A 14,862-nucleotide genomic window follows, 5' to 3' on the forward strand; every position below is an offset into this window, starting at 1 on the left:
GCTCAGAGCAGGACTGTGGGGGCGCAGGGGCCAGGTCCACCCGGCGAGCACCCAACGCACTAGCCATGCCCCAGTCTCTGGTCCGCAAACACGCAGAACCTGAACGGCAGGTCCGTTGTTCTGATTTCCATTACCTCCTCCCTGCCTCTGCCTGGCGGGCCGGGAACAGTGTGTCAGAGGAAGCCCCAGACAGCCCGAAGTGAGGCCACCAACAGGCCACTAGGCAACAATGGGGCTCACAGCGCGTCAGGCCCCACAGCCCGTGGCCACCTGCCGGTGGCACTTTCTTCCACTGTCACTTTTACACCATGATTCAGAAAAACACAGGACTTCAATGTTAATAAGAGACGTGGCTATACCAAGGAACGCGACAACTTCAGCTTCTCTGGAAGGGGGGCTTAAACCCTGGGGCTCAACTCTTGCACCTTCCCGCAGCCGTGAGAGCACAGGCTGGCCCAGACGAGCAGCACGTGGTGATGAGATCCGTGTCCTCCCAACCCACATCCATGAGCGAGTATGGCCAAGGGTCAGCAGAACCACCGAGCTGAGCCTACAGCAGCAAACCCTGATGTGTGATGGTCATTTCAAACCACCAGGCCGGGCAGGGAGCTTGACATGGAAAAAGTGAAGCAACTCATTGCCCTATTTTTTCCAAGTCTTCCAGGCCAGTGCTGTGCACAAAGAATACATACTCAATAAATATTCGCGATTTAACATTTATTGAGCATCTATTATGTTGCAGACAGTGTACTAAGAACAGGGGTACAGAGGTGGTCAGGAGGGCTCACTTCCTGCCTTCATGGAGCATGTTCAATTACTGCTGTGAGGAGCTCCACAAAAGCAATCCCTAGCAATGCCAAGTGACGGCTGAATGAAACCCTATGGTGTCAAGAGAGAAAGAGAACTAGAGACCATGAAGAACAGAGTGCCCAGACACACGCAGGCACCTGCGGAGCCTCTCTACGTAACAAGACTGGCACCGCACATCACGGAGGAGACAAATAGGTGACACGGGAGAAAATATATTCTGTACAGCGAAAGCAGAATTAGGTTCTTACCCCAGGCCATACACACACATACAGGCCAGCAATTCCAGACAGACTGAATGCACGCATACACGCACGCACGCACGCACACACACACGATTATCTTTACACCTGCAGAGTAGGGAAATATTTCATAAACAAGACCAAGACGCTAGAACTGTAAAGGAGAAGATTGATAAATTTTACTACATGATAATTAAAAACTGTAAGATAAAACATACTCTAAAAAGTTAAGACAACTGGTAGAGATTGAGGGGAAATATTTGTAACATACATAACAGACAAAGAATTAATAGCAGAATGGATCGAGAACACGTCAGTAAGAAAAAGGTAACGCTGCAGAAAAATGGGAAAAGGATATGAACAGGCAGTTCACAGACGAGAAAAATCAGTCCATTAACATCTAAGTAGACCCGTGTGCATCAACTCGGTGACATACTAACATGTCCGTCCCTTCAGCTTTGGGCAGTGCTGGCATCCCCAGTATTTAGGGGTAGGTCAGTTACTTTGTTTCTGAGGCTCACACCTGATTGAGAACCAAAAGGGACCCATCATCAAGTGACTCTATGGGAACAACTCAGGGAAGACAGGCCGTTTAACAAGAAACAAAAGATCCTGACACAGGGATATTTATCTTTGTGCAAATCTTGGATTTAGTGCTCCCCCGCATGCCTTTAACCACTGCGCCTGCTGGGGCCCTCACGCTGCAGACACTCAGTGTGCGAGGCGCCGTGATGAACCAAACACAAGTTGGAGGCAAACAGCCATGTTTCATTTTCACGTACACTGATGGGAAGACACGAAAATTATTTTTTAAAAAGATGTATTCTTGAAGTTTTAATTTAAAAATAATCAAAAGAAAAATTGAACAGTGCCTAAATCTTTATTTTTCATAACCTACATTTTCAAATTAAGACAGTTTTACACCGAATGACACAAAAGGAAACTTAAATTACCAATAGTTTACACGTAAGCTTGATTCCAGTCTTAATGAAAATAAGTAGAACAAAAACAAAAGCCCTCAAGAAAGCTTCCGTATCACATCCCGCTCTGCTCCTGACTTGGATTGTCTGCTGCGCCCCGGGTGACAGGCCACGAAGCGCACAATAGCCCGACTGCAGCTCGCAGGCGGCAGGCGCACGGACGCGCACCTTCCTTGCCCGCTGCCATCGGAACAAACGGAGCCGGTGTTTAAATGTAAACCGTGTGCTCCTGGCTAATCCAGCAACAGGAAACGTTCCCTGCCACCCGCTAGTGACAATCAGTGATGCGAGGACCGGAGGGCCAGACCAGGAACATCGGGACACAAACTCTTAAAAAGCAACTACTCTACTTGAAATTCATGTCTGGTGAAATGGGGCCAGATTCTCATCCCTCTGTCTCCAAGTTAGAAGTATCCTCACACAATCTCACAAGTTAAAATGCCACCTGTGACTGCTGTATCTCTGACTCTACGCCCTGAGGTACTGCTGAGGAAAGGAAAGAGTGACGTCTCTGAAAACGGAAAAAGCCTCAGACTGCCGGCTGCTTGCGCCAGGGCTGCCGACCCCGGGCTGCGTCCCAGCCTCCTCCTGTGACGGCTCCCCTCCTCCTCTTCTGTGAGTGGAAGATCTTACAGGGATCTCAGAAAGGTGGGCTTTTTTTGACATAATATAGCTATTTGGCATATCATGTTTGCTTAATTAAAAAGGGTGCTATAAAAATCACACCAAGGCGAGGTTGCAAATCTGGATGCGGCAGACTCTGGCCACGGGGACAGGAGCTGCAATGAGGTGCGGACACGGGCACAGCGGGACCCGCCGCCGTCAGGAGCGACCCCCTCCATCCCGTGGGCAGCAGCCGGCTCCGGCACACACTCACACTCCCGCTGATGAGGTGGGGGGCGGGGGGGGGGGGGGACGACAACGCGTCGCTCCTGGAAACCAGCATCTCAGCCCCACAGGCCTCACAGGTCTGTGGCTTGGGGATGACGAAGGCTGACGGCATCCGCTCCCTCCTCCAGCCAAGACCACACCGCGCGGACCTCCTGGGGCTGGCCTTTCCAACTGTTCTCACAGTACTCATCAGCTGGGGTGTCCGGTCAGATCTTCCTGATTTTTTAAGTCCACAATCCCTCAACTATTAAAAAAAAAAAATGAATCCCCATGTTCCTTTTACAGGCATCTGCAACATCCTAGCACTGCGTTTTTCTAGGTAAAATCTGAGTACTGGCAGTTTCTCTGAAGGACACGGTCAAGCGCACCAGGGCGTTCTCCTCTGGCAGGGCGAATCGCGCACAGCTATCTGTGATTTTAAGTAGATTATCTTTTACGTTCTCCTGAAGATCCTCCCAGTTTCTGCTTCCTACATCACGCTTTCACATTAGCTATGATTAGTACATATTTACAGACTTTTAAGAAGAGCATGAAGACGTCAGAAGGCTTTAACAGGACTTTCCGTTTCCCTTCTGCAGCAGCAAAGAGGAGAATCAGTCCAACACACCAGCATAAGAGAAAAAGAAAAACACCTCAACAAATTAAAATAATATTCAAACCACAACATTTAGTTTTATCTACATCCAGCTCAATAGCAACATTTATAATATATCAATAATTTTTATCAGATTTTTCTCTTTAGGGTACCTTTTTAATATGTTCTCATTATTTACAACTGTACAAGCAAAGCACACACTCCCAAGTGCACATATTTAATACAGTATCGACTATTTGCATTTACAGGATTTCTCAACAATCTGAGAAAGGTCAACTGCTGCAGATCTTCAGGGTCCGTCCCGGACACCGCTGCCGGCCCAGCTCCCGCACTACGGAGCGCTCACTCAGACACCCTGGTGGCGGCCCCCGTGGCTGAGCGGCTCTAGAGCCCACTCGCCCACCTAGGGGCCGGTCTCCGCCAACTCTAAGCTGTCTTCTACAAAAGTTAAGGCAAAGTCATTTTCAAGTTTAAATAAAATTCAAGTCTTTAAATATTGGATGGAAATAATTTTTTTAAAAAAACCCTCAGTGTTGTTAAATAACATTTTGTGGAATAAACTGTATGGTTACATTTAGCAGGAAATATCTTAAGTCTGCTGCTTAGAATACTTAAAGAAAGAATTTAGGCATCTTAAAAGAAAATAATTTATATTGAACTTTATTACCCACTGCTAGCGCTAGTGCATGCGTGTTAGAGTGCAGCACTTCCGGAAGGGAGTCGGTGAGACCCTCGTCTCCGAGGGGACTGTCGGCCCCATTGCCACGGGCACCGCACACACCTCTCTCACGACTTAAGTAACACTTCCACTGCGTGCCAACACAGAGGTACGGGAGGCTCCCGCAGAGCTGGCTAAGGCGGGGGAGCCGCGGCAGCCACGCCCCCCGGGCCAGCTCTCAGGACCAAGACCACATCAGGGTACAATTTCACGGTGACGCGTCGGTGGCCAACCAGGTTTACGTTTTTTTTATGTAGGTTCTATTCACAATGTGCTTTGACTCTATCTTACATAACAGCCACGGAGTCTGGATTGAGAGGCTGGTTACTTGCTTGCAGCACATAAAAACTCACGGTTTCAGGGCTCTCTTGGGTGCATCTTGCCCAGTAGATCAAAAACAGGCTATACTTAAAAAAAAAAAAAAAAAAAAAAAAAAAACAAAACAAAAAAAAACCCAACCCAAACAACTGCTAGCGTCACTTGCTAAGATTCTGAATGCAGTACAACTCCCATGCCAGCAAGGGCACCACCTGACCCCATCCCTTCTCCAGGCCACACTGCCCGTGTCGCCTCCACCCTCAATCCTGACCATCCTCAGCCCACCCGTCAGTCTGGACATCTCAGAGATATGCACTTGCTAACCAGTTATTTTAAAAAAATGAAGTAGCATAGTTCCGCTTAATTTAGAAAAACTCACTATATATAGCTTGCATTCATAGCCACATGGAGGCTTAATAAAAATATCAATTTGTTAGGATAAATGCATTTTCTATCCTGAAAAAAATCAGACTTATGCATCACCTCCAGTTAAGCACCAACCTAAAATAAGGTTTATATTAATTAAATCCTGAAAAATAGATTTTTTTCAAGAGGGGGGAAAATCCGACTCACGGAAGAAACACCACTTGCAGGCACCTCACCGGCCCATCTACGCTGCAAGCTCCTAACCAGCGGCTCACTCTCGGCCCCGCGCAGGACAGTGCTGAGCTGTGGCGACCTCAGTTCCTCACAGCCCTCCCAGACCTCGGCGCTCACTGAGGGGACTTAGGAGGAGTGCTCTGCTCTCTGTGTGGACGCTTCCCGGCCGCCGGGGGCGAGGGCCGGCGGCCCGGCGGCCTCCTCTGGTCTTTGGGTGGTCCCGGGTTGGACTTGGGGGCAGGGGGCTCTCTCTCGGCAAGCTTCTTTTCTTCCTTCCCACAAGCGACGGCGTTTGGCTTCTGTTCTCTCGGGGGCTGCAACGGGGAAGACGGAGGCTCTCTACTCGTCCTCTGACAGATTTCCGCGTAGCTGGGTTTTCGCAGTTCCTGGGAAACAGACACAACGCTGGGATTACGTGCACAAAATGATGTCTCCAAACACGTGAAAATAAAGTTTACTTCAGGTAAAAGTGAACAAAGTTTTCAGCAGTAGCCAAATTCCACATTCAAAAGTACCGTTGCCTGTAAAAGTCCGGAAATATCAACAACTTCTATTTTCCTGCAACACAGGCTTCCTTCCAAGACACTCCAGAAACATCCTGTAAAAACGAGTAGAACTAGAAAAGGTGCTGAGACACACAGTGCTGGCCTCTGCGCACTCTCGCCACACGGAGGCCTCCAAGGGGGTGTGAGAAACGGTGCTCCGGGAAAGAGGCAAGAGCAGTATCTGCTTTCTCTGCCCTCGCTCCCTTCCAAGCACGCCACGGCACACGGCACGGGCTTCCTGGACCGCCCGAAAGTGATGTAGCCCCTTACTTGCCAAAAAACTTCAAATAATGTCTGTGCCCATTTCAAACTACTGGAGGCTGGTGGTGTGGAATTTGGATCCAGAAAAGGTGAAGTCAGAGTTAAATGTTCTAAAAAGGGGAGTCTGGGTGGCTCAGCCAGTTGAGAGTCTGAATCTTGATTTCGGCTCTTTCGGCTCAGGCCGTAAGCCCAGGGTGGTGGGATCGAGTCCCATATCAGGAACATGGGAACTGCTTGAGATTCTCTCTCTCTCGGGCCCTCCCCCAGCTCACTCTCTTCTCTCTCAAAATAAAGTTTAAAAAAAAAAAAAAAACTTTTTAAAAAAAGCTAATTTTTCAGGTAAGTAGAAGCCTGAAGGCTAAATAGCAGAAAAGAAACTCAAAACTATTTCACATCCATAAGCCATTTACGAAGTTAAAAATAATTATAATCTGTAAAAAATTTTTCTTTAAAGATTCAACCCTGTAGACAGTAAGAGTTTAACTCCCAAATGCCAACGACAGAAGCTCACCCAAGATCACACAGAGGACCACACAAATCACAACAAGCAGGGTGGTGCACCGAGGGTGAAGCAGCAGGGAGAAGAGCGGAAGGGGCCTGCGGCCAGGACGGAGCCTCCCGGGGTGGGAGCAGGGGCACCCGCTGCGACAGCACCAGCCCGAGTTAAGCGGAATCCACGGACAACGCGGGAGTCCAGAGACTTGCAGACAACCTCGCTCAAGCGACAGAGAAGCAGAAAGGCCCCCGGGCAGCGGCATTGAGAAAGAGGCAGGAAGTCAGCAGCTAATACACGAGGTATTTGGTACAAAAAGCACAACACGTGCACACACGTAAAAAACACCTATCAAATCAGACTCCACAGCAGGTAACTGACGCAGGAAAGGAACGGTCTTCTTCCCACACCAACCCCTCCTCCGAGGGGGTGAGAAGGGCTGCTGGGCACCTACCGTGGCAGCGCCATTCACTTGCACCGATTTACTCGCTGTCGTAGTGAGGGCAGAAGGAAGTCTGTCCACATTCGAGGTCTCCCTCTGCTTCTCCACCACCTTGGGATCCCTGTAAAAATGCCGCCCACGGTGTGAATCTCCCCCACACAAAAGGCAAGGGCACGTGACAGCGCGGAGGCCCGGCGGCAGGCGGTACTTACTCAGGCGGGTGGGCGGGGGAGGGGGAGCGCCCGCAGGCTGCAGACAGCGTGCAGGCAGCCGGGGCTAAGGGCTCTCTGGGGCTCACCGCAGGGAGCGTGTTCGTGCTTGCGTCCGCATTCAGGCCCTGAAAACCAGGGTGACAGTTGAAGCTGGGTGGAGGAGCAGCCCTCCCAGCTCTCTCAGAGTGACCTTAAACACGCCGGTAACAGTCCTGGTCTGAATGACAAGGCGGCTTCCTGCCTTCCTCCCCAGGCCCAGGGTCACTCTCCCTGAGTTGAATGTGCAGCTTCCACCAGGGCAGCAGCTGGAAGACACCGCTAGCCAACAGCAGAAGCAGCAGAGCCCTGTCCTCCAGGGAGCCCTTGCTCCGCCCACAAACACCTCTTCCCTCCTGTGACCTGGGCCACCCTCGGGCTTCCACTCTACTCCTCCACAAGCTCCTTTTCTCCATGGAATAAATCTCAGAGGCACCCTGTTCCTGACACACCAGAGCCCAGCAGAGCCTGGCACGCGGAACACTCGAGTTCCCAACCTAATTCCCACACAACTCAGTCTTGTAACCAAAACCCAGAAGATCAACACTTCAGTACAGACAGAAGTTTGGGGGTCTCTTGATGGGTAGCAGGTGGGGGCACACTTCCCGCTTGAAAGCACAAACCATCCCCTGGAAGCAGGTGTGTGAATTCTCACATTAACAGACAAGGAAACCAAGGCTTGGAACAATCACGTTAATGTGCGCCCTATCATGGGGCGAAGATGTGAATAACGCTGGAGCTCTTATTCTAGCCAGTGACCCCCATGCATGGCGACGCTACACAAATGCAGTCTCTTTCCTACTGTGTGATTAATATGTAGCTGGAAGTAAGACTTTTTTTTTTTTTAATGTTTTATTTATTTCTGAGAGAGAGAGAGACAGCATGAGCAGGGGAGGGCCAGAGAGTGAGGGAGACACAGAATCTGAAACAGGCTCCAGGCTCTGAGCTGTCAGCACAGAGCCCGACACGGGGCTCAAACCCACGAACCACGAGATCATGACCTGAGCCGAAGTCGGATGCCTAACGGACTGAGCCACCCAGGCGCCCCTGGAAGTGAGATTAAGTGCAAATGTAACATTTTCTTATGATTCCACTTTCCTAGCAGATAAAAGGTTCAGAAGTGGACTGATGGAGAGCGGGGGGGGGGGGGCCCACAAGGTGAGCAGGGCAGTGCTGCGGCCCCGCCCAGGGTCCCCACTAGTCTTCACATAGGCACCAGGGGACAGAGAGACGTGCTGCAGGGCCTCGACCGGAGTGTGCGATCTGGCTGAGACTTTTTACACGTAGCCATCGGTCTTCAAAAAATAAATCATACAGAGGTGCCTGGGTGACTCAATCAGTTACACGTCTAATTTTTTATTTCAGCTCAGGTTGTGATCTCACGGTTCATGGGACTGAGCCCCATGTTCGGCTCTGCACTGACAGCACGGAGCCTGCTTAAGATTTTCCTCTCCGGGCATCGGGATGGCTCAGGGCTAAGTGTCCGACTTTGGCTCTGGTCAGATCTCATGGCTGGGAGCCTTGTGTCAGGCTCTGTGCTGACAGCTCAAAGCCTGGAGCCTGCTTCGGATTCTGTGACCCTCTCTCTCTCAAAAGTAAACATCAAAAAAACAAAAAACGAAAACACACACTCTCTCTTTGCCCCTCCTCACCCCCTCTCAAAATAAACAAATAGGGGCGCCTGGTGGCTCAATCAGTTGAGTGTCTGACTTTGAGGTCATGACCTCACGGTTCATGAATTCAAGCCCCTCACTGGGCTCGCTGCTGTCAGTGCAGAGCCCACATCGGATCCCATCTCTCTCTCTCTGCCCCTCATCCACAATGTCTCTCTTTCTCAAAAATAAGATAAACATTAAAAAACAGGTAAGTAGAAATAAATATAAATACATGAACATTTAGATACAAAATAGGAGCAATAGCCACGCAGCACCTGGACGAGGCCTGAACCCCGCCCCGAGCCCTGGCCTGGTCACTGGGCTGCTCTGCGGTGGCCGTGCAAGGGTCCACAGCCTGGGTGTGGCTGCAAGGCGGAGCCTGTCCCAACCCAGAGGCCTTCGTCTGGGGGCAGCAGGTGCATGGGCTTCCACTGGACAGAGACACGAGGAGACTGGTGGAGAGCCAGGAGAGAGCTCGAGGACAAATGTGGCCACGGGGACCTGATAGCTGTCCTCACCCCGACCCAGCCGAGCGCTCAGCTGGGTGCTGCACGGCCCGCCCAGCAGCAGCACAGACCTCCACGCCTCACAATCGCGGGCCCCAGGGGGAGCGCTGCAGACTAACCCTCTCTGAGGTCAGGAGCCCCTGATTCTGGGGCCCGCCCTCAGGACAGAAGAGTGAGGACAGCCAGGGCGGCGGCCCGCAGAGCTGGCCATAGCCACGAGTTGCAGTAAGATCATTCCAGGCCTCCCTTTAGTGATGCCGATTACTAAAAATTATGTCACTTCCATTATACTTCAGGTGTTTATTGTGTAGACTTGAAAAAAATAAAGGCAGGTTCTGAATAACAACAATAAAAGTGCAGTCTGAGTGTGCAGTGAGAGAGGGGGTCCTTGTGGCACACGACACAGGTGTCCACCTCTGGCCTCGGCAGGCAGCAAGGGAACGGTCTGAGAGGGTCTAGTCCCAGGTTCAGCCCTGACCCAACTACCCCGAATCCATGTGGCCTTTGCAAGTCACTTACCCTCTCTGAACCTCCTCTGCGTGCAAACAGCTGCCCTGGGAAGAGCTGAGAGAAGCACTGGACCCAAACTCAGCACTAAGCAAACATCAGCGATACAGATCTTACCCTTTCTTTTGATGATCCTATTAAGAAGCTAGACAGCCTGTTTTCAAACAGGTCCTCAGTCTTCAGGTGGCCTGCGGCTCCAGGCAGCGGAGGAAAGTTGGACAGTCCTAACTCAAAGCTCGGGGATGGGGGCCTCGGTGGCGTCGGAGACTGAGTTTGACTCCTCTGAAAGAGAACAACACCGTCATGCTGCACAAGTGTAGACTGCAAGATAACGCAGACACACAGCAGAAGAGGAAGGCAAACAATCCGTTCTCTGGCCTTCTGACTTCCGCCTCTGCCTGAAGACAACAGAGAGGTCACCCAACAATCTCAACACTTGGTCACCTAATCAAAAATCATTTATTAGGCGCCTGCAACCATTAGGAACAAGCTGTAGAGCTCGACCTCCTGAGGCTGTCGTCGGCTGTATAGAGCCACTTCTCTGAGATTCCGACTGTCCCGTTCCGGGTCCACAGTCGGCCGACACAGACCAGGTGGACACAGGCGTGCAGCTGAGGATGGCACAGACATGGTGTCAGACAAGCAAGGGAGCACTGGGGAACAACCTGGCCCCCTGCTCAAACATCACAAGGGCCTGAGTCTAGACCCTGACCCTACTCCTGTCCAGACAAGGTCTGTGTTACTACAGGAGAGCCTATCTTCTAAATTATAATGAAGATAGTGAAAGAAATAAACCCAAAAATGCCACTTTCAACTCTCTAAAACTTGTGTAAGAATTTTACACAGATTTCCATTGAAAAATGGTTTAACAAGGGGGAAAGGGGCTTCAGTTATCTGAAAACTGAATCAACTATGTAAAAACATGGTATTTGACAACAGATTTTAATCAGATTCTTCGACTTCAAGAAAATAAACTCAGAATATAATTTATAAACCCAAGATCCCAAGAGAAATGCAATGATGTATTTTTACTAAAATATTATCAAAGCAAACTGCTTTAACAAGCTACAAGCCGTTCCATGGGTACCCAGTTCCTTGGTTAAAGAAGACAGGGAGCAGAACGGGGACAGGCGTGCAGGTGGCAGGCAGGCGTCCGCAAGTAGGTGCGGGCGAGCAGGAGCAATGCTGCCACGAACTCACGCACTGGGAAGGGCCAGCACTGCCCAGCTACCTTCACCAACAGGAAAATTACTCCCTACAGAGACAGAACCTAGACAAGGTCTGTTAGAACTCAAGAGGTGGCAAGTACCCACACTGACAAAAACCCCACTCTCTCTCAATAGGAATTCATCCGAAACGACAAAACAAGATAGGGGCACGGCCAGAGATCTAAGCAAAACAGATATAAGTAATATACCTGATGGGAATTTTAAACAACAATCATAAGGATACTCACTGGGTTTGAGAAAAGAAGGTATCAGGGAGACCCTTACCACAGAGATATGAGAGTTAAAAAAAGAATCAGAGATGAAGAATGTAAAAACTGAGATAAGAAACAGGCTTGATGCAATGAGCACAAGGCTGGAAAAAAACAAGGGAACAAATTAGTGACTTAGAAGACTAAATAATGGGGGCGCCTGGGTGGCTTAGTCGGTTAAGCGTCCGACTTTCGCTTGGGTCATGATCTTGCGGTTAGTGGGTTCGAGCCCCGCGTCAGGCTCTGTGCTGACTGCCAGCTCGGAGCCTGGAGGCTGTTTCAGTCTGTGACTCCCTCTCTCTCTGACCCTCCCCTGCTCACGCTGTCTCTCTCTCTCTTAGAAAGAAATTAAAAAACATTAAAAAAAAAAAGACGACGACTAAATAATGGAAAATACTGACAATCAACAAGAGGGAAAGAAGAATTTCTGCAACACAAAATAGACTTAGGGGACTCAGTGACTGCATCAAACATAAAAACATTCATATTATAGGAGTCCCAGAAGGAGAGAGAAAAGGGGCCCAAAAATGTATTTGAGCAAGGAACAGCTGAAAACTTTGCAAACCTGGGAAAGGAAACAGACGTCCATATCCAGGAAGCACACAGAACTCCCCTCAAAATCAACAAAAGCAGGCCAACACCAAGACTTATTGTAGTTAAATTTGCAAGATCAAGAGATGAAGGCAGCCAGACAAAAGAAGTCCTTAACTTACAAGGGAAAACACAGGAGGTGAGTTGGAGATACCTCAACAGAAACTAGGCCGGCCAGGATGGATGTGCTCTGAATGAGAACAATCTGCCACCAAGAATTTTCTACCCGGCAAGGCTATCATTCAGAATGGAAGGAGAGATAAAGAGTTTCCCAGACAAACAAAATCAAAAGGAGTTCGCGACCACTAAACCAGCCCTGCAAGATATATTAAAGGGGACTCTTTGAGTGGAAAGACCAAAAGTGACAAAGACAAAAAAGGATCAGAAAAATCTCCAGAAACAACAACGAAACAAGTAATAAAACAGCACAAAATACACAATAATTACTTTGAATATAAACAAACTAAACACTCCAATCAAAAGGCATAGGATGTCAGAATGGATTTAAAAAAAAAAAAAAAAATCTATATGCTGCCTGCAGGAGACTCACTGTGGACTGAAGAGACAGACACCTGATGAGTGAAAGTGAGGGGATGGAGAACCATCTCGCATGCTCATGGACATCAAAAGAAAGCCAGAGTAGCCATACTTCTATCAGACAAACTAGATCTTAAACCAAAGACTGTAACAAGAGACGAAGAAGAAGGGCACTGTATCCTAATCAACAGTTCTCTCCAACAAGAGCTAACAACTGTAAATATGTATGCACCCCGTGTGAGAGAACCAAATATAGAAGTCAATTAATAACAAAAAGGGACTAATCAATAATAATAGTAATAAAGGAGACTTTGATACCCAACCTACAGCAATGGACAGATCATCTAAGCAGAAAACCAACAAGGAAACAGTGGCCCTAAATGACCTACTCACCAAATGGACTTAACAGACATTTACAACATTCCATCCTAAAGCAGCAGAATACACATTCTTTTCAAGTGCACATGGGACAGTCTCCAAAATACATTACATACTCGGTCACAAATCAGGACTCAACAAATACAAAAACACTGAAATCATACCATGCATATTTTCAGACCACAACACTATTAAACTAGAAGTCAACCACAAAAAAAAAAAAAATTGGAGAGGCGCCTGGGTGGCTCAGGCAGTTGGGTGTCCGACTTCGGCTCAGTCATGATCTCGTGGCGCGTAGGTTTAAACCCTACGTCGGGCTCTGTGCTGACAGCAGTCTCTCTCAAAAAGAAATAAACATTAAAAAAAAAATTTCAAGAATAAAGAAAAAAAACTGGAAAGCCCTCAAATACATGGAAGTTAAAGAACATGGTACTAAAGACTGAAGTCGTTTACCAGGAAATCAAAAGAAATTAAACACACACACACGCCCACACACACACAGAAATAAATGAAAACGAAACACAACGGTCCCAAACCTTTGGGATGCAGCAAAAGTGGTTCAAACAGTGAAGCAGGTAGCAATACAGGGCTACCTCATGAAGTTAGCAAAATCTTTAATAAACATCTAACCTGATACCCCAAAGAGCTAGAAAAAGGACATACAAAGCCTCAAGCCAGCAGGAAGAGGAAAATAATAAAGATTAGAGCAGAAATAAATGATATAAGCTTAAAAAAAAACATAAAAACAAAAACCAGTAACAGATCAATGAAACCAGGAGCTGATTCTTTGAAAAAGTTAACAAAATGGATAACCCCCCAGAATTATCACAAAGGAAAGAGCAAGGACTCAAATAAAAAAAATTACAAATGAGACAGGAGAAATACCAACCAACATCACAAAGATAATACAAACAATAAGAGATATCATGAAAACTGATATGCCAGGGCACCTGGATGGCTCAGCTGGTTGAGTGTCCGACTTTTGATTTTGGCTCAGGTCATGAACTCAGGGTCAGGAGACTGAACCTTGTTTTGGGGCCCATGCTGAGCATGGAGCCTGCTAAGATTTTCTATTTCCCTTTTCTGCCCATTTCCTGATCGCAGGTACATGCCTTCTTTCTAAAATAAATAAAGAACGAAAGAAAAACTTGGGGTACCTGGGTGGATCGGTGGGTAAAAGTGTCCAACTCTTGGTTTTGGCTCAGGTCATGATCTCACATTGGGATTTGAGATTTGAGCCCCACGTTGGGCACTGAGTAGGGAGCTTGCTTGGGATTTTCTCTCTGTCTGTGCCTGCCCCTCGCCTGCTTGCCCGTGTGCTCTCTCTCAAAATAAATATTAAAAATGGGGCACCTGGGTGGCTCAGTCGATTAAGCGTCCGACTTTGGCTCAGGTCATGATCTCGTGGTTCATCAGGCTGAGCCCTGTGTGGGGCTCTTTACTGACAGTTCAGAGCCTGGAGCCTGCTTCGGATTCTGTGTCTCCCTCTCTCTCTCTGCCCCTCCCCCACCCATATTCTCTCTCCTCTCTAAGATAAAAACAGTAAAAAAATTTTTAATAAATTTAAAAAAAGAAACACAATTGCACCCAAAAACAAGATACTTAGGAATAAACCTAGCTAAAGAAGTGAAAGACCTATACTCTGAAAATTATAAAACACTGGTGAAAGAAAACTGAAAATGATACAAAGAAATGGAAAGACATTCCATGCTCATGGAACAAATACTGTTAAAATGTCCATGCTACACAAAGCAATCTACACATTTGACTAATCCTGTATCAAAATAACACCAGCATTTTTCACAGAGCTAGAACAAAGCCTAAAATTTGTGTGGAACCGCAAAAGACCCTGAACACCCAAAGCAATCTTAAAAAAGAAAAGCTATGCAAGAGGCATCACAATTCTGGACGTCAAGTTACATTACAAAGCTGTAGTGATCAAGACAGCACGGTACTGGAACACAGAGATCAACAGAACAGAAGAGGAAACCCAGGAATAGACTGCAATTATGTGGTCAATTAATCTGCGACAAAGCAGCAAAGAATAGCCAATGGGGGAAAAAAACCAGTC

At 48.0% G+C, this 14,862-nt stretch overlaps 1 protein-coding gene across 3 annotated transcripts in view; it reads right to left on the reverse strand.

Annotated features, from left to right (window-relative positions):
* Positions 1 to 1,910: 1,910 nt before the first annotated feature.
* The window catches only part of LARP4B (La ribonucleoprotein 4B), an 89,897-nt gene continuing 76,945 nt past the window's right edge, over positions 1,911 to 14,862 (reverse strand). For all 3 annotated transcript variants that reach the window (XM_039241637.1, XM_039241636.1, XM_039241638.1), the window contains exons 15-18: positions 9,926 to 10,090; positions 7,105 to 7,229; positions 6,905 to 7,013; positions 1,911 to 5,537 (exon numbers count right to left, since the gene is read on the reverse strand). In XM_039241637.1, coding sequence (XP_039097568.1) covers positions 5,265 to 5,537; positions 6,905 to 7,013; positions 7,105 to 7,229; positions 9,926 to 10,090 — 672 coding nt within the window. In that variant the 3' untranslated portion in view covers positions 1,911 to 5,264. The remainder of the gene's footprint in view (positions 5,538 to 6,904; positions 7,014 to 7,104; positions 7,230 to 9,925; positions 10,091 to 14,862) is intronic.

This window comes from Hyaena hyaena, unplaced genomic scaffold (assembly GCF_003009895.1).
Source record: "Hyaena hyaena isolate Hyena2069 unplaced genomic scaffold, ASM300989v1 scaffold_197, whole genome shotgun sequence".
In the NCBI taxonomy this organism is placed as follows: Eukaryota; Metazoa; Chordata; class Mammalia; order Carnivora; family Hyaenidae; genus Hyaena; species Hyaena hyaena.